The sequence below is a fragment of the Colletotrichum navitas genome (genome assembly GCF_030913465.1).
Source record: "Colletotrichum navitas strain CBS 125086 chromosome Unknown LY79scaffold_99, whole genome shotgun sequence".
Classification (NCBI taxonomy): domain Eukaryota; kingdom Fungi; phylum Ascomycota; class Sordariomycetes; order Glomerellales; family Glomerellaceae; genus Colletotrichum; species Colletotrichum navitas.
In genome coordinates, this window is record NW_026850645.1 from 94,011 (window position 1) to 113,076 (window position 19,066).

A 19,066-nucleotide genomic window follows, 5' to 3' on the forward strand; every position below is an offset into this window, starting at 1 on the left:
TTTCATGTAAACTAGCTGACCTAGGCAAACGTATTAGTATAGGGGTATCAGAGAAGATAGCAACTAGATACTGTACTATCCAACGTAGGGATATACCATATACTTGGTGTCAGGGCACTGGACTGTACCAGGAAGAGGAGTCAACGGTGAGAACCTAGGGGGTAGTGCTGACTTATTATTCGAATCTACCTTCTCCTAATATGATATTATCGCGAGTTTCCGGACACGGGGCGGGGTCCCAGACTCCTCACTCCTCACAGGCAGCATTCATTGAGATTAAGGCAGCAGACTTGATATATACTATATAAACCCACTGGGCCCCGAAACACCAAGGAATAAAGGGCAATGAAGAAGCAGACCAGTTGTCTAAGGAGGACACAACTCTCCCTATCCCCGGGGGCCAACTGGCCACTCTTGCAGGTATCAAACAGCTCGCCAGAAGACAACAACTGTTACAGCAGACGCGATGATGGCAGGGTAAGGTTACTAAGCAATATGCTCAGCTTGGGCTTAATGTCATCTTTCTGGACTCACCTTGCCTCGATCAACACTTCATTCCCTCCTAGGATCCTAGACAGCCATGGCGACTTCGGACACTATCACCAACGCTTTAACCATTATGTAGCCCTGCTTACTTGCTGGGGTAGTCTAATAATAATCATTAATCTTAACTACTATCAATTTGTTCGTGCAGTCTGTCTAGCGCCTAATCAACAACGAAAGCTTATAAGGTCTTTTTCTCTAAGATATGCTTCTTATCTAACCGCTTCTTGGCACTAATCTGCTAAGTATTGGTCTGTAAAGCTTATAGTAAATGCCCTTTTCAGCGCCTATAGCGCTTACGCCAAGAGAATTTTTGTACTATCCCTCTCTTAACATACACCAGCCTATTAACTATTACCAGTGAGATTGCACAGCCTTGAAACATTGCCTGCCACGTCATAATCTTACTGTGCTTAGTCTGGACTTTTGAGATTGCGAATCAGCCCTGAGTCCTACTGCAATCTTGCCAAACCAAGGCAACAGACAGCACAGGAGGAAGAATAGACCTAACTAGCAGTATTAGGGATATTGTAATTATGGTCGGCGTTAGCAAGATACCCGCTCTGTATTCAAGAGATAGATTCATTAACGAGCTACGTATTCATAGTGCTGACGCAACCTTCGGGAATCCGAAGTCGTTAGTAAATCCGAAGCCGTCGGTAGAGCCGGAGGCTTGTGCTTACTTCGAAAGGTGCATCAACTAGGGGCATCGGGGGTATAAAGCATGCCTTGTTAGCCAGAAGTTTGGAGATGGAAGATAACACAAATAATCACATCATTCGATCCTCGTCACATCATTCAATCCTCGTCTCAACTGAACTGCGTCGCTAATCACCATGGCTGCCCTTGCAACAAAGTTGATAGGAGCGACTCTCGCCACGGCCTTCATGTCACTCGCTGCCGCGGGCTCACCGGACGAGTACGATTATGTTATCATCGGCTCTGGCCCTGGAGGCGGCTCTCTTGCGTATGTTGCGTGCCCCATCTTAGTCTGTCAGCGGATGAAGATTTAACCTACGAAGACCCAACTGATCGGACGTTTTAATTAGGGCAAACTTGGCAACTAGCGGGAACTCTGTCTTTCTCATCGAGGCCGGCGGGGATAGGTCGGAAGACCTCAGACAGGTTTTGCCTGTCCTGTTAGTACTTGCATACCCACCACCCCGTCGATTTAGCCGCTAAATGATACAACCTATACAGTTCCCCTAATGCTGCTGAGACGCCCGGACACTCATGGCAGTTTTTTGTCGAGCATTATGCTGACCCCGAGGTGGCTCGTCGCAACCCGAGGTACACCTACCGGACGATGAATGGAACGCTGTACTACGGCCTGGAGCCTCCTTCTGGAGCTGAACCGTGGGTTTTAAAATCATAAAAGCGACCTCGCTGCTGCTAACAGACCCTTAGGTTAGGTGTTATGTACCCGAGGGGTGCTACCTTGGGAGGCAGTTCTCAGGTCAATGCCATGAACTTCATCTGGGCGCCCGATAACGAATGGGATAACATTGCCAATCTCACCGGGGATCACTCATGGCATCATGATCAAATGCGCCGGCATTTCATGGACCTTGAGAACTGCACCTATGTCCCCGGGAGTACCGAAGGCCATGGGTTCGAAGGTTATCTAGATGTAAGAGCTCCTAATCCAACACGATGGCCCAAGTCTAATGGTATACAGTCGAGCTTGGGCGATGCCTCGGGTCTTTTGGCAAATGAAAATGCCGCTCAGTTCATGGCCGAGTTCTTTCTTGAAGCTGAGGGTGTCGAGATTGACAGCACCGAAAGTATGGCGGAGCTCTTTAACCGCGACATAAATGGAGCTCCAAACGACCGATACCAAGGCGGTTTTATCTTTAATACTCCTGCTGCTGTTTCACCTACTATAGGCGGCAGAAGCAGCATCGCGAGATACATCAAGAGTGTCATTGCTGCCGGTCACCCCTTGACTGTTAGCTTTCACTCTCTGGCTACCAGGGTCCTCACGAGAAAGTCGTTTTGGGGCAAGCCAAAAGCGTACGGGGTGGAATACATAGTTGGCGAGGGACTGTACTCTGCAGATGGGCGCTATGATCCCTCTCAGACCGCTGAGACCCGGACAGTCAAGGCCAAGAAGGAGGTTATTGTTTCAGGCGGCGCCTTCAACACGCCTCAAATCCTTATGCTGAGTGGCATTGGCCCCCGCAGCGAGCTGGAGAAGCATAATATCCCCATTGTGGCCGATGTTCCCGCTGTTGTAAGTCATCTTGGAGTGATCTATACGTTGGTTTACGGACATAGGCTGACACCATCAGGGAAACTTCCTGCAAGACAACTATGAGGTCCCTTTTGGCATCGAGGCTGAGGAGCCCTGGGTCAACGAGGGCGAGTCTCCGTGCACCAAAACGTTTAACGAGAATGACCCATGTTTTGTGCAGTGGCAGGAGACACGGGATGGGCCTTACGCCTCACGCGCAGGGCTCTCTGCGATTACTCGTACTAGCGTAAGCCACGACGATGACTCGGATATCCTCTACCTTGCCGTCCCCGGCCTTGGAGGATTTGGTGGCTTCTACCCGGGATTCTCCAACAGAACCGTCAGTCCAACTTCGTGGGGCTTCCCTATCATTAAGATGCAGACCCGCAACACCGCCGGAACTGTCAGACTTCGGTCCACCGACCCAAGGGAGGCTCCGGCTATCAACTTCAACTATTTCTCCGAGAATGCCGATACAGACTTCCAGGCAGTTGGCGAGGCCATAGATCTGCTGCGCCGCGCTTTCGACGCAACCGGTATCACGTACAAGGTAGTCTACCCAGACCCCAGCATGGATCTTAGGCAAAGCATAATGGACTTGGCCTTCAGCCACCACGCAACGTCATCATGCCGTATGGGTCCTACTAGTGACCCAGACTACTGCGTTGACTCCAAGTTCCGAGTAAACGGTGTCGATAAGTTACGCGTTGTAGACGCTTCTGTTTTTCCTCGCTCACCCGGCGGTATGCCTAACGGGCCGACCTTTACTATCTCTCGCAAAGCCTACGAGGTTATTATGGAGGGATCATAAGTGCAGTTTATACCTACAGGGGCATAGAGAGGGATAGTGTTCTGTTCTTATATTGCTTTAGTATTTAGATCACAGTCCAACATTTAGCTAAGATATAGTTTTACTCTTTTACTTCACTTTAGAATGAAATACTATAGCTATATCTCTTATTCTACTAAATTTATAGTTTATCCCTACTATCAACGTACATGCATAGCAAGTTAGACAACAGAGTAAGCCAGACACTTCCTTATGATGTCTTAAAGGGTATTTTTTAACCATTCTTTTTAAAAAAAATCTAAACCTTCTTCAAAATAGATGCAATTCTATAGACAGATGCCAGTAAGTATTAGAAAGTAAGAAAAGATATTTTGAAATTGTTATCTAACCCTAACCCTATACCTAGACTTCAACCCCTATTAGTAGGAATAATAAAAGAAAGTTAGCGTCAAGGTAAAATAATAATTTCTATAGTATTACTTTCTAGAATCTAACTCTTATTATTACTCTCTGGGCATAGTGTTGCCCATCTTGTGAAACATTCTTCTGCTAGTAATTGTTATGAGCCAATCGAACCATCGTCCAAACCAGTAGTCATAATCAACAAACCCGCCAACTCACCCGCACTCAAGACTTGGAATGCATCATCAACCAGCCAAGCCCTTCCGAAATGGACCTAATCACCTCCTGTCTCTTGACCTCTTCCTCTAGTCCACAGGTCTGCGGCTCAAGATTCCCCAAAGTCCTCTCGGCCTCCCCTACTTTGGCCTGTTCATGAATGCGAGCATCTTGGGCGTCCGCCAGTGACAGCCTCTCTTCGTTGTGATTGCGCCCCTCCATGTCCACCCGAGCTGTGTTAGCTCTGAGGATGACCTGGTCCCAGACATGATCTTCAGTGTCTTCGCCATCTTCCAGACTACCGGCGTCGCGCATCAACTGGGTCAGGACGGCCTCCTTCTCCTGGTTCTTGAAGCCTCTGAGTCTATTTTTTTGACTGTAAGAGTGCCTCTGAGACTTGTTTCTTTCCCTCGTTGTGTTGATGGATTCGAGTGGCAGCGTCCCCAATGTGTGACTCCCCCACCAAGTTCACGTACTTTTGCCAGCTTGTATTGGAACCTTGCAAGAGAAGTGGCTCGTTTCCGGAGCCCAGACCAGTGCTGCGAGCCCATGGCCTTTTATGACCTGAACGTTTGCTTAGCACACTAGAGTATCGGTGCCTGCTAGACGTAAGATTTGGCAGGTGGTGGTATCGTTTGCGGACAACGGGGTAAGATGACGACGTATGCCGAAGTTTGAGTGCCGTCAGTTCTGTTTCTTGAAGAAGTTTTTGCTTGAAAGAGGAGGCAGTGTTTTGCATTGCGGTTTGAGTGGGGACCAGTGACTCCAGATCGAGTGGTGCTGCGAGTTGGTTGTGGCCCAAGAAGTGGGAGAAGACTTTCATCATGGTGTCGACCGAGACGGACAACTCGAGATGCCCCCAGTCCAAAACAAGTTTGGCCATGTTCCAGATCACATGGTAGCCACACGAAAACCCATCTGCTTGTTGCTTGCATTCCTAGCGAATGTCGTTAGCACACTCAATCTTTGATATTGAGGGTGGGAAGGCAAGACATACGCTTTCAGTGAAGGCAAAATCCGACAGAGTTTTGGCACAAAATGTCTGTAGTGGAACTGGCTCCGAGTCTTGATCCACTGCCTTGTTTGCAGGTCCCATGTGTGACAGCAGCTTACCAATGTCCCTTTGCACCCGCCGACTGGTTCCAGCGTTAGACAAGGAGTCGTAATGTCTGGCTTCCGGGCGATCGTCGGCCGCCTTCCTAGACAAGACAACAGGTGACCAGTGAGACTGGTCGCGGCACAAGGGTAAGAAAATGAATCTTGGCTTCCGGAACTGGGGAGAGCATGCAGATAGCCATGGAGGGATCGGTTGTCCATCAAGTTTGACCCACAGGGGGTCGATAAAGAAACTGTCTTGTCGGGCAGAATCTGACGTGGCGATGGCGTAGACGAGGGCCAGAAGAACGTCGTCGGTAAGTTTGGAACGTGTGTTGAGTTGTTCCAATCCTTTCAGTACGGTAGCCTCCGAAGGCGGCCGTGGAATCCTGGGACAAAGTCGCGATGTGTTTGAACCCTGACCTTGTGTCGGGTTCAGTGGCGTGATAAGCAACGGATGGTCAGGTGATGGAGGAGACAATTTGTCAGTAACAACGAAAGGTTTTGTTGTGCGGGGAATCTGCGGTAACAGCTCAGTGTCGTTGCCAGTGTGATTTGACAGAACCGTGGTGGCCTCACCTACCTCCAAGCCAAGGTCGCCAAGGGTTGGATCCTGGGCTTCAAGCAGGGGACTTGTTGAGATGTGCGCGAATTCGGGGGTGATGGAGGTAAACCTTTGAGGTTGTCTGGAGAAGGTGTGCCACGGACCTGCTCAGGGGAATCGGTCGCTTGAAAGTGAAGCTTCCTTCTCTTGAAGGCATAGGTGCCATTCAGCTCAGAGAAGTCATCCTCATTAGCCGTCGCGTAGGCTCCTTGATGGTCGTCGGAATCGTAACCACTATCTGCACCCAGTGACGCGTCCATCATGCCTCTGTCACCGTCCACTCTCTGGTTGACGTCTGCGTCATCGCTGGGTGCGACTGGGTCCTCGTCAGTATGGGGTTGCTTCCGTTTGCCGAGGCCGAGACGGGTGGGTATATAGGTCATTCAAAACAGCTTCGTAGAGCCTGGGTTCTGCATGGCCTTGACGCTGGGCGGCGTCGTACGGCCAGCCTCCGGGCTGCCAAAGAGTGGGCAAATGTTTTCCTTGGGATTTAGCGAGTCTCGTGATCTTGACCAACCGAGAAAGACCGTTGTGACCAAGATTACTGAGGTCATTATGGAGTCTTGCTGGCCTGAATGGCCGCGGGAATGCTGCATCGAGTGACTCCTAAGCGTCAATGAGCTCTTGGCGGTGCTTGTGTGGCAATTTTTGATCTCTCATGCTCCTCTTGGCGATGTGGCGTGTGAATCGCAATCTCGGCAGTTGTATGTCGAGTTCTCGAGCTATTATCTCGCGCCCAGCCTCGTTGAGTGGTGATGTTACTTTGTCAAAGGTAGTCTTGATAGCGCGTCTCGTACGCGGATCGAGCTTGGTGCGTGGCTGCCGCGGAGGAGGATGCACATCGACAATTCTATTGAAGAGATGCTTGACCTGTGTTTGAGAGATTAATAGCCTGATGCTGTCGCGAGCGGTATGGTTAATTCACGCCAATTGAGGATAATTACAGAGGTGTGTACGACGGGGTATGATGTATCCAGGGGAAAGAAGGGCTGGGGACATACTGAAGTTTGGGACTCAACATGCGGTACGTCCATCTCCCAAAGTTATATGCGGGAAGGGTAGCGGTAATCTTTGCAGTTGGCAAGACGCGGGTGTGGGTGGGCGGGTTGAATGAAGAGTTGTAGATGGGAAGAAGAAGTGGTGATGGCATGGCGAGGTACGAGGTTTAGCATTTGGTTACGCGATGTGGTGGTACCTGCCGATCTTAGAATTCCCCACATGGAAGAATTTCCAGCGCATAGTCAATCTCACACCCCTGGAACGTCTAACATGAGGGCATCGTCGGGCTGACCAACAGGTGCCGCGACACTTCTCTATCGAGCACAGGGGCGTCAACCAGGTAATTCTCGCAGCTTTTGCAAGTCAACATGTCCATCATCAGATTTGTTTGTATCACTATCCCGCTGGCCTTAACCAAGCCTAGCTTAGCGTGGAATTCCGACACCCTCCCTGTGGACAGACGACCTCGTTGCGCCGCACTGCGCCGCACAAAACTACTGGTCACTCACAGGCGATGAAGGGGTGGGTGGGGGTGAATACACTACCTAGGCAATTGCAATGGCATGGATTTTAATTGATTTGGGTGGGTGCGCCCACTAAGGCGAATGGTGATGGCAATTTGGATCTGGGTGTGGCTGGGTGGTGGTTGTGGCGCAATATTGAAAGTCTATGTCTGCTGTGCTAATAACGGCACTCAGACAGACAAATCTGGATCCGAGGGCTAGGGGAATGCGGCGACGGGGGGCGCTGTATGTGGTCTTCTGAGTAGGTGGGATGCACGCCTTTGTTCAGCCGGCGGGGGTGGATTTCCAGCAGCAGGCAGCTGGCGGGAGTGAGGTTTGCGCGCCTGGCAGCCGGCGGTGGTGGATTTCCAGTACCTGGCAGCTGGCAGGGGGGGAGGTTTAAGCGCCTGACAGCCGGCGGGTGCAGGCGCCACATTCGCCAGCTGGGCCCCATCTCTCTTGTCCTCTTTTCTACCCCCTTCATCTCGTCCTTAACAACCACAATATATTTCATGACTTGCACATAAATCCTTGAACCGCAAAAAACGCCGGCTGCTGCCACCACTTATGCAGCCAGACGTTGACCGCCACAACACGACCCAAAAGCATCCTCGTCATCTTGTTCCCGTCTGCCCGTCGCCGCCGACCCCACCGCGGCCACTTCGCCGTAAGAGATCACCACCACGATCCGACTCTCTCCTTTACCCACCCCCCGAGACCTTGAGCTTCATTTGCGCAATCGACTTCACCGGCGACAGTGGCCATGGCATAACCGAGGTGCTCCATTGGCTTTGCTATGTGATAAGCACACTTTTCCGACTTGCTTACCCGCGCCGTTCTCCGTTGGTGACCTGGCGGTGCTGAGTGCAGAGCGGGCGAATAACAAATAATTAGCCCTATTGTTATCTGGAGTGTGAGTGGGGTAAGGTGGGGGTGGGAGATGCATGGGAAGCATTGTTTCCGAAAGAGAAAAGATGCCAACCGTGTCTGTTTGCTCTTCCACTCACTCACCCTATCACACATCGCCATCTTTCTTTATGAAGATCTTGACCTACGCATTCTTACGCCGAACCAGACGAATATCATCTGCTACCTGACTTACTCGGACATCGCTTGCATGCATACCATGGCACGGCGCGCCATCGTTGTCCTGCTTGGCCAACACAACAACAGGGGCTGGCACATCAATCTGCACTCACACCCAAACAATCACCCACACATAATCCCTGACTCCCCGCCATCACGCAATCATTACTACTCTAGGACGTTTCTAACTCCAACGCAGCCGGCTAATATCGCGGCCAGTCTACCCGCCACCACCACCACCACCACCACTACCTACTCCCATTCCCTTGGCGAAATTAACCCCCGAACACTTACGGCCGTACACTTTCACAGCCTGTCCGGCCATGGTGCCTTGAGCCGTGCCGCGCCGTGCCGCCTCGTGCCGCGCCACACCGCCCCGCACTCTTGGCCCGCCCCCCTGCCACCCGCTTCTCTGTCCGCTATCGATGTGTCTTGGGAGGTGCGCGTCTCAGCCAGGTATACGGTATACCATGGAACAAGTCAGCAACCTTTGTCTCTGCGCCCGCTCGACTCGATGATGCTGAAGAGCGGAGTGGAGCCATTATGCGGGTGGTTGTCTCGCAGACAGAAGTTGTCTCTTCGGGTATTTGGATTGTACGCTGACCACCCTTTTCCTGATGGTGCGTACTTTCTGCAACGAGCCGTTCTGCCCTGCTGTGGAAGCGCCGTCCACTTGACAAACACTTTTTACTTTCTACCAGCGTGTATCTTCGGGCTCCAATGTGGGCGGTTTGCTTGCTCTGCGTCGTGGGTGTCCAAACGGGTTGCGCACGCTTAACAACTGGCAGGATCCTGACTTGCTCCCCAAGGACGACTCTTACATACTGCCCTGTTCTGTATTGGTATTGTGGGATGAGGGATTGGGCCAAGGGATGAAAAGACACAAGTGAAATAGCAACCCCCAGTCTACCTTTGTCCTGCCCGCTCTCTTAATACTCCGCGTCTGCCTCTTCTGGCTGCCCCTTTGCGTTTGTCTCAAACCATCTCTTGGTGACGACTACAGCGCGTCCGTGTTGCTTTTGGCCTTTTCACTCATATCTCTCTCTGCTGCAGCCGCTACAAAAGCCTAGCGCCATGGACCAGAACCCGGCTTCGTTGCTTCAGACGCCGGAGCAATGGCCCCTTTGCTCAGAATTGGATACGCCCTTCTCCTCTGCCTACTTCTCCGCCGACGACCTACAGGCATACGCCATGCAAAACCGCACCACCACCATGCCCGAGCCCTACCGTCCGCAGCCCACAGCAGACCTCATGTTTCTTGACATGCCGATTCCGGGCCCTGATGCCGGTCTCGGTCTCGGCCTCGGATGGTACGTGGACCTTGTTGACGATGGCTTGAGCATCCTGGCGTGCTACGGCGGCTCGGGCCAAGACAACCACCGCCCTCCCCGGACCGGAAGGGAGGTTCCGGGGCCACCTGATTTCCCGCTTCTCGCCGACAGCCACGCAGCCGTCGCGATCCTCGCACAGGAGAGAATGTCAGCCAGGCCAACCGACGGGTTCCGTTCAGTTAGACTCGAAGACCCCCAGAGCACCTCTCGAAGCCTGCCAAACCCGCGAGAAAAGACCGGCAGCACACGCACGGAATCCGACGCCGTGGCTCGCCCATCCAAGCCTCCCCCGCCGCTTTTCAACGGCGTTAGTGGGCCGGACACGGGCAAGGCATCCGCCGCGCACGCCCAAGCACGAGCCAATCAGCATAATGGCCCTCCTCCAGTCGACGGAGGACAGCTGGAGCGCGCCAAAAAGAAACATCGGCAGTACTCCGCCACCCCTAGCGCTTCCCCATCCTCCGGCAACGCGAGCAGCCCCGTCCCTTCGGCCTCGGTCGCACGCCTCTCTCGCCAGCCCCATCTGGCGGCTCCTTCGATTCCGCCACAGCGCCAGCCACCTTCGTCCAGGGTGCCGTCCGTCGTCGCGGTGCCCAAAGCGCGGCGGGGCGACGTTGCCCGTACGAGTGCGGAACAACAGAAACACCAGCGAGGGCGGTGGGCAGCGGAAGACAGGGAGAAGAAGAGAGCGAGGAGAGCTTCCGTTGCAGTTGGCGAGTATCAGATGCACGTCATGAACCTGATTGAGTTCATCAAGAGGGGAGCGGCTTAATCAATGATGAATTTGCCCTATTCAAGGAACAGAAGGAGGGTACGGCTTGGGGATCTTTGTACTGGCTGTAGGTATCTAGGAAATGAAACGATGAGATGAAGGGCAGAGAGATAGAGAGAGCAGCAAAGAGTGTTTATATTACAGTGCTGTAGTCGGATGCATGATGATCTATCTGTGTCTGGAGGTGGATAGCTAGGGCCTGGCAAGGGGGTTTGGTAGTGGGCGATAGGGGTTCACTGAAAGGTGTTTCTACAGGTACTCTAACAAAAAGAAGATGAAAGAATGAGAGGGAAAATTCGAACGATGTTGGTCAGATTAACTCTCTTTATTCTTCCTCTGCCGTCCATTAGCTGCCAGAAGACTCCAGAGCACTGTTCCCAGTCTTCTGACTTGAAATTCGAACAACAAGTCCTTCCAGCCCCCTATGCGCGTCGCCATCTTCTTCGAGTCGAAGCCAGAGAGGAGTAACGAGTCTCGGAGCAATAGTAATCGATTCGGCCAAGCGATGGCTTGCCAGCAAGGCGGAGGTCCAAGGGTCATTGGACAGACTACCTGGGAAGAGGTGGCGGAAAGAGGACATGAACGTCGGCCTTGCTCCGTTTGCTCAAGGCCCTGTCGGAACCAGCTGGGGCTGGACCGCGTCTACACTGCGAAAAACAAACGATGGCGATTTCTCGACTCCATCGGTAGGGCCAGAAGGAGCTTGCAACCTGGCGCGGAACAGAACGACGCGATTGTCAAGGATGCATTCGTGGGCAGTATGGTGGACCTCGCTGCGGCGTTGAGCAGACGAGAAGAGACGTGCATGTAAGCAGAGGTGTGGGAGCACAAGCTTATTGAACTCTGTCGTCGTTGAAGTTGTTGAAGCACGGCTTACGGTTTCCATGGGCGGGAAGAGGACCGTGGCACGCAAAAAGAATCACCCAGCACACAGCTTGCTGCCTCTTGTAAGCGTAGAGAAGACATGGGAACGCGGTAGAGTAGTGTTCCTGTTTCGCGCAGAGACAAGTTAGTCCATCATGTTCTTCTTTTGCGTCAACACCAAACCGTGAGTAGAAAAAGAGCATCCAGAATCATGGCGAGGAACGGGGACCACGGAGAGAAGGCCAAGTCGGGGACGGAGAGGTAGCATGTGCGCTTTGCATGGCCGGCTCATGATAGTCGGTGGTGATGGGGCAGAGACTGCGGCACCGCTCGGGTTCATGCAGGCAGTCTTGATGATGAGGATGATGAGGATGATGAAGATGACGAAGATGCCGATGAATCGGACATGGCGAGAGGAAGGCGTGATCAAGTGATTGACTCGTGGTTCTCGAGCCAATTTTTGGTTAGAGTCAATGGCATTGGGTGGGTGGTTAGCGACAGTAACAAGGGCAAATTCTGTTTAGTTATCCGTAGTTGCCTTTGCATCTGCAATTGTTTGGCGCAGCTGAGCGAAATTAGCCGAGGTCGCTTGTCATTGCGCCAAAACGGAGTCAAAAGGGACAGACGGACAGTTCGTGCTAGTTATACGTACCTGCTGTGAGTGCTTGTTCTTAACTTGACCAACTTTACACCGTCTCTCCGCGGCAACAACCCACTCAGCTGCCTGTTCATCACTTCCCAATAATACTCAATTCCTACTCATCCACACTCACGACATGGGACACAAAGAAAACCCCCCCCCGCCAGGAGGGCAACAAAGCCAACAGCAACGACGCCCAAGGCCCAAAATCCTACCAGGTTGACCCCGCTGCTTACAATGTACGTTTGTTTTCTATTTATTCTCCTCGTCCATTTAACTACCCTCCCGTCCTCTCACTGCACTGCAATGAATCTAGACCGGACCATCCTACTGACTTCACAACTTTCCTTGCAGTCGACCCCACCCAATGACGACGACGACGACGACGACCACGACCACCACCACCAATATAAGGTAGATGTCATCAATGACCACAAGCAACGCGACAATGGAGTCATCTTTCTTCATGTCTTGTAAGCGGGGTACCTGGAGCCACCACCTAAGAGAATAAGAACAAGCTTTGACATCATGCCCTTGGCGCCGTGCTGGACTGCTGGGCCTGTTTCCCAGGTAGTAGGGATAAAGCCCTCAATGGCAACCCTACCGATCTAGCTGCCACCTGGGAAATCTTTGGAATCATGCGACACCGCAGAGCTGTCGGCCGCAAGCCCGCCCAGTTCCAGATACAATGGCAATCTTGTCTGCTCCCACCAAGGCGGCCACTCATCTTACTCGGTTGGTATCGCCTTCGGGAACATGGAACGTTATGGGGCACACCACATGATGTTGCCGATGGTTGGCCGCGGCAGCCCGGATACCCATCCAACTTCTCCGGTGCCAACAAGAAGAATTACTAGTCCAGGATTGGAAATGTTGGTTCAATTCGAATCCATATCAGCTAGCCCGACGTGCCATATCATGTCTCCCGGCCGGTCAGTCAGTTAGTCCCCCGTGAAGAGTCTGTGTCAGTGTTTACGAAATAATTTGTGTTTCTTGCCGCTGCAGAATAAACAACTAACGCAGTGTAGCACTTCTGTGGTCGTCCCACCAAAGCATAACGACATACGCCCACACCCCACCCCCTCAGCCAACCTATTCAATTCCACCAGTATATTGCCCGGCGGCCTCGTCATCGCTCTAACCTAGGTACTAGCCCCCCCAGATGTCTGGCCCAGATGATCCCTCTAGCGCTCCCTTAAGAATGCTCCTCCGCTCGTTGAAAACAATACAACGTCCGCTATCTACCCACCAAACTCAGCATACTACCCATCAGCTCCATCTTGCATCTTCAAGTCTAGTCAAAGCGCGCCACCACGTCCCACTGGCAGTCGGCTTGAAGCCAATCAACATGATAAATAAGCACCAGAGTCTGACAAGCTTTGGGTTGCTGCTATAACTGGCCCCAAGAAAATGGAAGTTGTACCCTCCGAGGCCAATTCCACCTCAATTCAGACACCCATGTCTCGTCCTCCTCTCTCGCTTGACTTTCCGTAGATGGTGTCCTCGACCGTGGCTTCAAGCTCCGCAAAGATGTCCGACCTTGGTGGTAGGCTGAACGGGCCAGCCCATCGTTGTCACCGACAGACCCCTATGGCCTAGCAACTGATTCACCTATTTTGCGGCCCAAGTTGTATTCCATCAAACAGCGCGGCAAAACGACAACAATTTACGTCCTGAAACATTGGCCCGAACGGGATATATTCTACGTCCACACCTCCTTCACCTCTCCTGCGACTTCGAGAAACACCCCTCTCAAGACCTTAATTACTTCTGTACAAAAAGCTGCTTCTATCCCCGCTGAGACCAACGCTACCAACATATCCGCTGCCGCCTCTGTTACTGATTCTCGGCGCAATGACCAGGGCGCTGGTACTGAGGGCTCTGCCTACCAAAGCGAAAGGAGCGTAAGGTCAGCATGCGCGTCCACGCGTGTGATCAGTGATGCTTACCCGAATAAGGGCGCTAAGACGCCAAGAAAGGACGAGCACAGTCCCAAGTCTGTCTACCGCAAGGCAATGAAGCAGCTTGCTGTTCTGGAGGCTACTGTTCAACCCAAGACACACAGGGCAACAATCAAATCCTGTCTCGAGGACAACCTGCCACCAAAGATGGAGTTCGTGCTTACACTTCCGGTAACACCCATTCAGGCCACGCTCTATGACACTTTTCTAGAGTCTCTCAGGAAAGAGGAGACAGGCGGCGGAAAGATTCTTGGTGCCGTTAACAGCTTCTGCAAGGCTGGAAAATAGGAGGTCCGCCTGATAACCAGGATGCGGGTTAATTTACTAACCTTGTGATTAGACGATAAGATATCATATAATATGATAAGATTTCACTTCGATTTTTCTTTGCTCTATTACCATCCATCGCATTGCGTCGCAGGGTCAGTTAATTTTCTCCCTCCGTCAACCATTCCCCGATTCAACAGCTTCTTCGTTCTTAAATCCAAGTGAAACAATACCCTGCCAAGCCAAGCCAACAAAATCAACAAAACCGCCTGTCTACGCAACGGATCAAGGTTGTTGCTAACCTTGGTCTTTACCCTGTCTGTATCTTGTCTCGTCTTATGCTGACCGGCCGTTATAAGTTCGCACACCACACCATTACCAGACTCTATGCCTCGAAATCATGCGGCCTCGGCTGTTCTGAACGCCTTCCCGAACGCTTCGGCTGCCGAGCGTGACGTCAGCTGTCACTCAGAGGACCATAACGAGGAGGACATCGTTGGTATGGCACCATCCGCGATTCCACCAGCATCTGAGACCGACTTGACAAAGGCCGCAATCACACCCGCAAGGGCCACAGCCGCCTTGGTAAAGCCCGAAATCAACAACTCAAAAAGGCTAAAGCTGACACGAAAAAGGTAGCAGACAAGGCGAAAAAGGCAGCAAAGCTGCGCAAGCTGCTTGTTCCCCTTTGCGCCTCTGTTGTCGCGGCCAATTCTACATTCCGCAGTATTCCACTCCTTGCTTCCGCCGCCAATGCCGGCGACGACGCCACATCTGATGCCATGGACCAAAGCTTGTTGGGTTCTTTAGGGTGGCATAGGTGGTGCTTGAGAATGGACGTTACCAAGACTAAGAATTAAAAGCTCGGAACTTGGAAGAGGCTGCATGCAGACGGTGCACGCCATTTATCGGTGTGAGCATAGCCCAGGCATAAACGGTGAGGGCATAAGCATGTATTTCCTAGAAGGACATAGGCATATACCAGTTATCACATAGTCGAGTCTCGAGCGATCGCAGCATTAGATATCACAGCCGCAGTAGTCGTTTAGCAACCACGGCACATTTTCTTCAATCAACGACACACGTCTCTTCCCACCTCTGGCCTACAGAACTTCGGCCTCCGTCTTGACCTTGGCCTTGATGTCGTTGGGGTCGTCACAGTGCACCTCGCCAGGGGTAATACGAATGATGGGGCCTCTCAGGGCTAGCCCGAGGCATCCTGTTCCCGCCCATCATCCGCCCTCTTCGGCCCTACTCACCGTATACCCAGCAAATCCGCTTGATCGCGTGGGTGAAACGCCCCCAGAGGACATCGTCGAAACAGATCTCATACCAGAAGGTCGCTGCCACGAGTCTTATGCCGGTATTGGCTGCAAGCAGTACGTTGCCCAGCGAATCCAGTGCATCAGCCACAAAGCATCAATAGACTGCAGTAGGTGCGATACTAGAGACTAGACAGTTACAACGGGGAATGTTTTGCGTGAAACCAGTACCCGACCACGTCCATTCACCCGCCGTGTGACTGGACCGCGTCCTACGAGACCTTGACCCATGTCGGGCTCGCGGTGCTGGCGCCAGGGAAAATGCTGGTCTTGACTTGTTCTTGACTGCAATGGCATCATTAGAAAGTGTGTGCATTACAGATGAAAACTAGCGTCTAGGTCTTCAGCAGCATTTCTGTGTATTTCCAATGCAAACAAATGAATTGAGAGACGAGTTGTATGTATTGCTTCACCTATATATTTCATAGAGCACATGTTATCATCGGTAAGAAGAGAGCTCCCGCGACTCGCGCAGTGAGATATCTGATAATACTTACCAGCCCCGACGCATCGTAGACAGCGCTTTCCCTCGTACGACAGACATTTCAGGCGACCACACTCTCATTATCCACTCGCGATCGCCCAATTGACGACCGCCAGGAATATCCCGCGATGCCCCGACCTGTTCCATTTGTCGCCAATCATTGCCCACACCTGAAGAACAGATTAAATGGTATGCTCAGACGTCAACAAGTACTTCCTAGAACGTCGGCTATTCCCGACCGAGATGAACCCAACTGAGATTTGTCGCCGAGGCACTCCCGATTTGGCACTTTTGCTGGCAAGTACCCTTTGTCTTTGCCAGACCTGACATGGCTGCATGTCACTTGTCGGTCATTCCTTTTTCTTCTAGAGTGTAGGTAATAACCCGTGGGTATTAGTACTTTCACTCTGCACTTGCTGATATTTAAACACCAAAATACCTATCAGAGCACACAGCTCTTGAGGAAAGTTTGTCTTACAACGAACGACTGGTGTCTATTATTGAAATCGAAGTAACTCCAAGCGACCGACCGCCGAGATAGTTAGATCTTTGACGACGTCTGGAACAAAATGAAAATGCCCGACTATATGGCTTGACACATGAACTAATGCCGCCCCTGCTCGTTTTCTGGCGCTTACAGATTAATAACAGCCGCTCGAAGAAGAAGAAACTCTTTGGCCACTTATGGTATAGAGAGCAAGGTGTGCCCCCCCAGTAAGTACCATCCCATCTGAAGCCATGGACGCGGCTGGCTGGCATCATTAACCAATCGCTGCTGTTATCCCCGCAACGACTCTCTCAGAGCATCCGAATCAGGTAATATGAGCTCAAATCGACGACTGACATCAAGCGCCTCTTTGCATGATATGTATCGGTTTTGAACGACTTCAATGGCTACGACATCAGGTACCGAGCCAAGAGTGAGATTGACGCTCGAATTTATGTTGTCTACAACATAATTCAAGTTCTGTCAGACGATTGCGACTCTTCTCCCGGGACCGCAAAGCCCGTCCTCTAAGTGATTATCAACGGGCATCGTTGAGGAGCAATGAGAGATTGTTCTGGCCCTCAAGAGAGGACGGTTAGATAGACAAGTCAAAGAAGGAAATGTAGGCCAAGCCTTTTACCCACACCACCAAGTCCTTATTACGTCGACAGCCCAAGGAATGTCCCTGGAATTCGACGTATGCCTCCATGAGTCATTGCAGACCACTTACTTGTACTCTAATCACAGGTTACAAATACGAAGCCGTCATAGGTTCCTGCCTACACACGTATTAGCGACAGCAGAATTGAGAAGAATAACCGAGTAGATTGCTTGTGTTATCATGATGCAGCATCTGCAGTTAAGCCTGCGGGGCTGGGGCATCGACGCGGGAGGCAAGAGACGAATTAGACGTGGTGTTGTTCTCCGCATGATGTTTCTTCAATAGGAAACTCTGGGAAGGGCCAGGCCAAAACTCTTACACAGTCCTAGAATGAAGAATTTAAGAGTCAGCTTGGTCTAGATAATGATTTGCCTGTTAGGATACTTACAAAGTCTTCCTGACTGTTTAGGCTTAAGGGAGTGGTAGGAAGTGGTTTTTACATCTGTCTTGGCTGTCATCTTGTCTATGGTATCATGACTGGTAGGTTTTGCGACCGCCGCGGCTTTCACATAGTGAGCTGGGTGTAATCTTGATTTCAGTCTCAGGGATCAGCTGCTAGATGCGTGAAGTAATAGTTAAATAGGTTAGACATCGGGAGAGAGACATTTTCTGTGGGCTGGTCATATCCTCGACGCTTCGATTCCGAGTCCTCCATGATGCGAAGCTGCAATGTCGCTGTGTGTGGCTACTAATTTCTCTAGTGATTAAGGTGATAGCAATGAGAAGAAGTTAGACAGAGTGGGGTGGCAGGACTGGATGATCTGGAGCCGACAGTATGTCCCGCTGTTCCCCCGCGTAACGATTTCGCCATGTCATCTTTTGCCCCTGACTTGTATATCCCATCATTCCTCCGTGATATTGTACTTGGGAAGTTAATTCAGATGCTCATTTACCAGTCTTTATAGTGAAGCCGAGAGTTTTGACAAAGTCCGCGTGCTTCTCGAGGCTAAGAGCCTCGGTAAACCCGTCAGTAGGCATCTCGTGGGTTCAATTGAAGAGGCTGGAGGTTGAAGTTGCCTCTCTTAACTTGATCAACAACCCACTTGTGTCAGGTCGGGGTTTTGAATGCAGGCTTTATTGAGTGAATGCATTAAGTTTATAAGCCTATTTCTAGGATCTCTGAGTAGTGACCAGTGGGCGTCGCCGTTCAGAGCCGAGGCCTAGAAGCTTGTGGACCCAGCGGGCCGAGAGGCTGGTTGGGGTCAGGTTCATGAACCTTGCCTCTGTAGAGTTAGCGGTGACCCAAGGCTGCCCCTTTCACTTCCATGTCACGGGACCACTATCCAAGATGACCACGTATCCTCTAGTGCTCACACGAGCAAAGTGGGAGTCATCGTAGGCGGCGTCTCTCGCGGCATGAAAGAAGTTTCAGGTCGTTTATGGACAAAGGTCCCTTGAAAGCGATGCCAATGTCAAGTGTACTAGTGATATACTGTATAAAGTACTTTATTGCGGCAAGATAATCCTTACTAGGGTTCCTATTGGCCTCTCAAGGCCCGCTGAGCGTGCAGATGATGTCTGGATGAGTATCTGTGGAGGGAAAAGTAGCAGAAGCCGTGATCTGCCTACAGATCACGGTACGGTCTGTGTCATGCTTATGTAGGGTATTTAAGTTATACCTGGCTGGTTACCTGACGGCGGCTTCGTCATCGATGGGTGTGCGGGTGGGTGGATAGAGTCCTGTATATCTGAATTTCTACGGCTCCTTGTGGCGGAGCCCTGGTGGCATAAGGCGATGAACCCTGCCGTTGATGTTGCGGTATACTTCATATCTGAGGAACTTCTGGACATCTCCCAGATCCCTCA

At 51.5% G+C, this 19,066-nt stretch overlaps 8 protein-coding genes across 8 annotated transcripts; 6 read left to right on the forward strand and 2 right to left on the reverse strand.

Moving 5' to 3' along the window:
* Nucleotides 1-1,430: 1,430 nt before the first annotated feature.
* Nucleotides 1,431-3,587, forward strand: LY79DRAFT_526403 (uncharacterized protein; the record flags this gene model as incomplete). The annotated part of the gene is made up of 6 exons (XM_060555835.1): nucleotides 1,431-1,510; nucleotides 1,593-1,682; nucleotides 1,744-1,899; nucleotides 1,951-2,173; nucleotides 2,222-2,776; nucleotides 2,835-3,587. The coding sequence occupies 6 exons, from the start codon at nucleotides 1,431-1,433 to the stop codon at nucleotides 3,585-3,587; spliced, it is 1,857 nt and encodes a 618-aa protein (XP_060408761.1).
* A 606-nt stretch (nucleotides 3,588-4,193) lies between these two features.
* On the reverse strand, nucleotides 4,194-5,280 carry LY79DRAFT_594149 (uncharacterized protein; the record flags this gene model as incomplete). The annotated part of the gene is given in 3 exon segments (XM_060561657.1): nucleotides 4,194-4,548; nucleotides 4,562-5,121; nucleotides 5,182-5,280. The coding sequence occupies 3 exon segments, from the start codon at nucleotides 5,278-5,280 to the stop codon at nucleotides 4,194-4,196; spliced, it is 1,014 nt and encodes a 337-aa protein (XP_060408762.1).
* Nucleotides 5,281-5,497: 217 nt separating this feature from the next.
* On the reverse strand, nucleotides 5,498-6,377 carry LY79DRAFT_417585 (uncharacterized protein). The gene is made up of 2 exons (XM_060553145.1): nucleotides 5,863-6,377; nucleotides 5,498-5,799 (listed from the first exon to the last, which is right to left on the reverse strand). The coding sequence occupies exons 1-2, from the start codon at nucleotides 6,264-6,266 to the stop codon at nucleotides 5,715-5,717; spliced, it is 489 nt and encodes a 162-aa protein (XP_060408763.1). The 5' UTR covers nucleotides 6,267-6,377; the 3' UTR covers nucleotides 5,498-5,714.
* Nucleotides 6,378-7,883: 1,506 nt separating this feature from the next.
* LY79DRAFT_417610 (uncharacterized protein) lies at nucleotides 7,884-9,857 on the forward strand. The gene is made up of 3 exons (XM_060553146.1): nucleotides 7,884-8,227; nucleotides 8,280-9,091; nucleotides 9,525-9,857. The coding sequence occupies exons 1-3, from the start codon at nucleotides 7,953-7,955 to the stop codon at nucleotides 9,539-9,541; spliced, it is 1,104 nt and encodes a 367-aa protein (XP_060408764.1). The 5' UTR covers nucleotides 7,884-7,952; the 3' UTR covers nucleotides 9,542-9,857.
* LY79DRAFT_489811 (uncharacterized protein) lies at nucleotides 9,546-9,905 on the forward strand (the record flags this gene model as incomplete). The annotated part of the gene is made up of 1 exon (XM_060553312.1): nucleotides 9,546-9,905. A coding segment is annotated over one exon (360 nt), but the record flags the coding sequence as incomplete, so codon positions are not given.
* A 1,101-nt stretch (nucleotides 9,906-11,006) lies between these two features.
* LY79DRAFT_662992 (uncharacterized protein) lies at nucleotides 11,007-12,986 on the forward strand. Its single transcript, XM_060562834.1, has 6 exons — nucleotides 11,007-11,260; nucleotides 11,299-11,381; nucleotides 11,442-11,521; nucleotides 11,783-11,901; nucleotides 12,433-12,551; nucleotides 12,656-12,986. Exons 1-6 carry the CDS (start codon nucleotides 11,153-11,155, stop codon nucleotides 12,933-12,935), a joined length of 789 nt encoding a protein of 262 aa, XP_060408766.1. The 5' UTR covers nucleotides 11,007-11,152; the 3' UTR covers nucleotides 12,936-12,986.
* A 622-nt stretch (nucleotides 12,987-13,608) lies between these two features.
* LY79DRAFT_698131 (uncharacterized protein) lies at nucleotides 13,609-14,327 on the forward strand (the record flags this gene model as incomplete). The annotated part of the gene is made up of 2 exons (XM_060564872.1): nucleotides 13,609-13,624; nucleotides 13,663-14,327. The coding sequence occupies 2 exons, from the start codon at nucleotides 13,609-13,611 to the stop codon at nucleotides 14,325-14,327; spliced, it is 681 nt and encodes a 226-aa protein (XP_060408767.1).
* A 366-nt stretch (nucleotides 14,328-14,693) lies between these two features.
* On the forward strand, nucleotides 14,694-15,166 carry LY79DRAFT_673860 (uncharacterized protein; the record flags this gene model as incomplete). The annotated part of the gene is made up of 2 exons (XM_060564230.1): nucleotides 14,694-14,891; nucleotides 14,942-15,166. The coding sequence occupies 2 exons, from the start codon at nucleotides 14,694-14,696 to the stop codon at nucleotides 15,164-15,166; spliced, it is 423 nt and encodes a 140-aa protein (XP_060408768.1).
* Nucleotides 15,167-19,066: the final 3,900 nt, after the last annotated feature.

Excerpts from the sequence above, each read along its gene's own strand:
- LY79DRAFT_662992 (XM_060562834.1), top strand. The coding sequence starts at position 11,153 with ATGAACGTCGGCCTTGCTCCGTTTGCTCAAGGCCCTGTCGGAACCAGC. Across the intron at positions 11,382-11,441 it reads AGACGAGAAGAGACGTGCAT|CACGGCTTACGGTTTCCATG; the intron begins GTAAGCAGAGGT and ends AAGTTGTTGAAG. Across the intron at positions 11,522-11,782 it reads CACACAGCTTGCTGCCTCTT|GCAGTCTTGATGATGAGGAT; the intron begins GTAAGCGTAGAG and ends GGGTTCATGCAG.
- LY79DRAFT_417610 (XM_060553146.1), top strand. The coding sequence starts at position 7,953 with ATGCAGCCAGACGTTGACCGCCACAACACGACCCAAAAGCATCCTCGT. Across the intron at positions 8,228-8,279 it reads GCTTACCCGCGCCGTTCTCC|CCCTATTGTTATCTGGAGTG; the intron begins GTTGGTGACCTG and ends ACAAATAATTAG.
- LY79DRAFT_417585 (XM_060553145.1), bottom strand. The coding sequence starts at position 6,266 with ATGACCTATATACCCACCCGTCTCGGCCTCGGCAAACGGAAGCAACCC. Across the intron at positions 5,800-5,862 it reads TTGGCGACCTTGGCTTGGAG|ATTCCCCGCACAACAAAACC; the intron begins GTAGGTGAGGCC and ends CTGTTACCGCAG.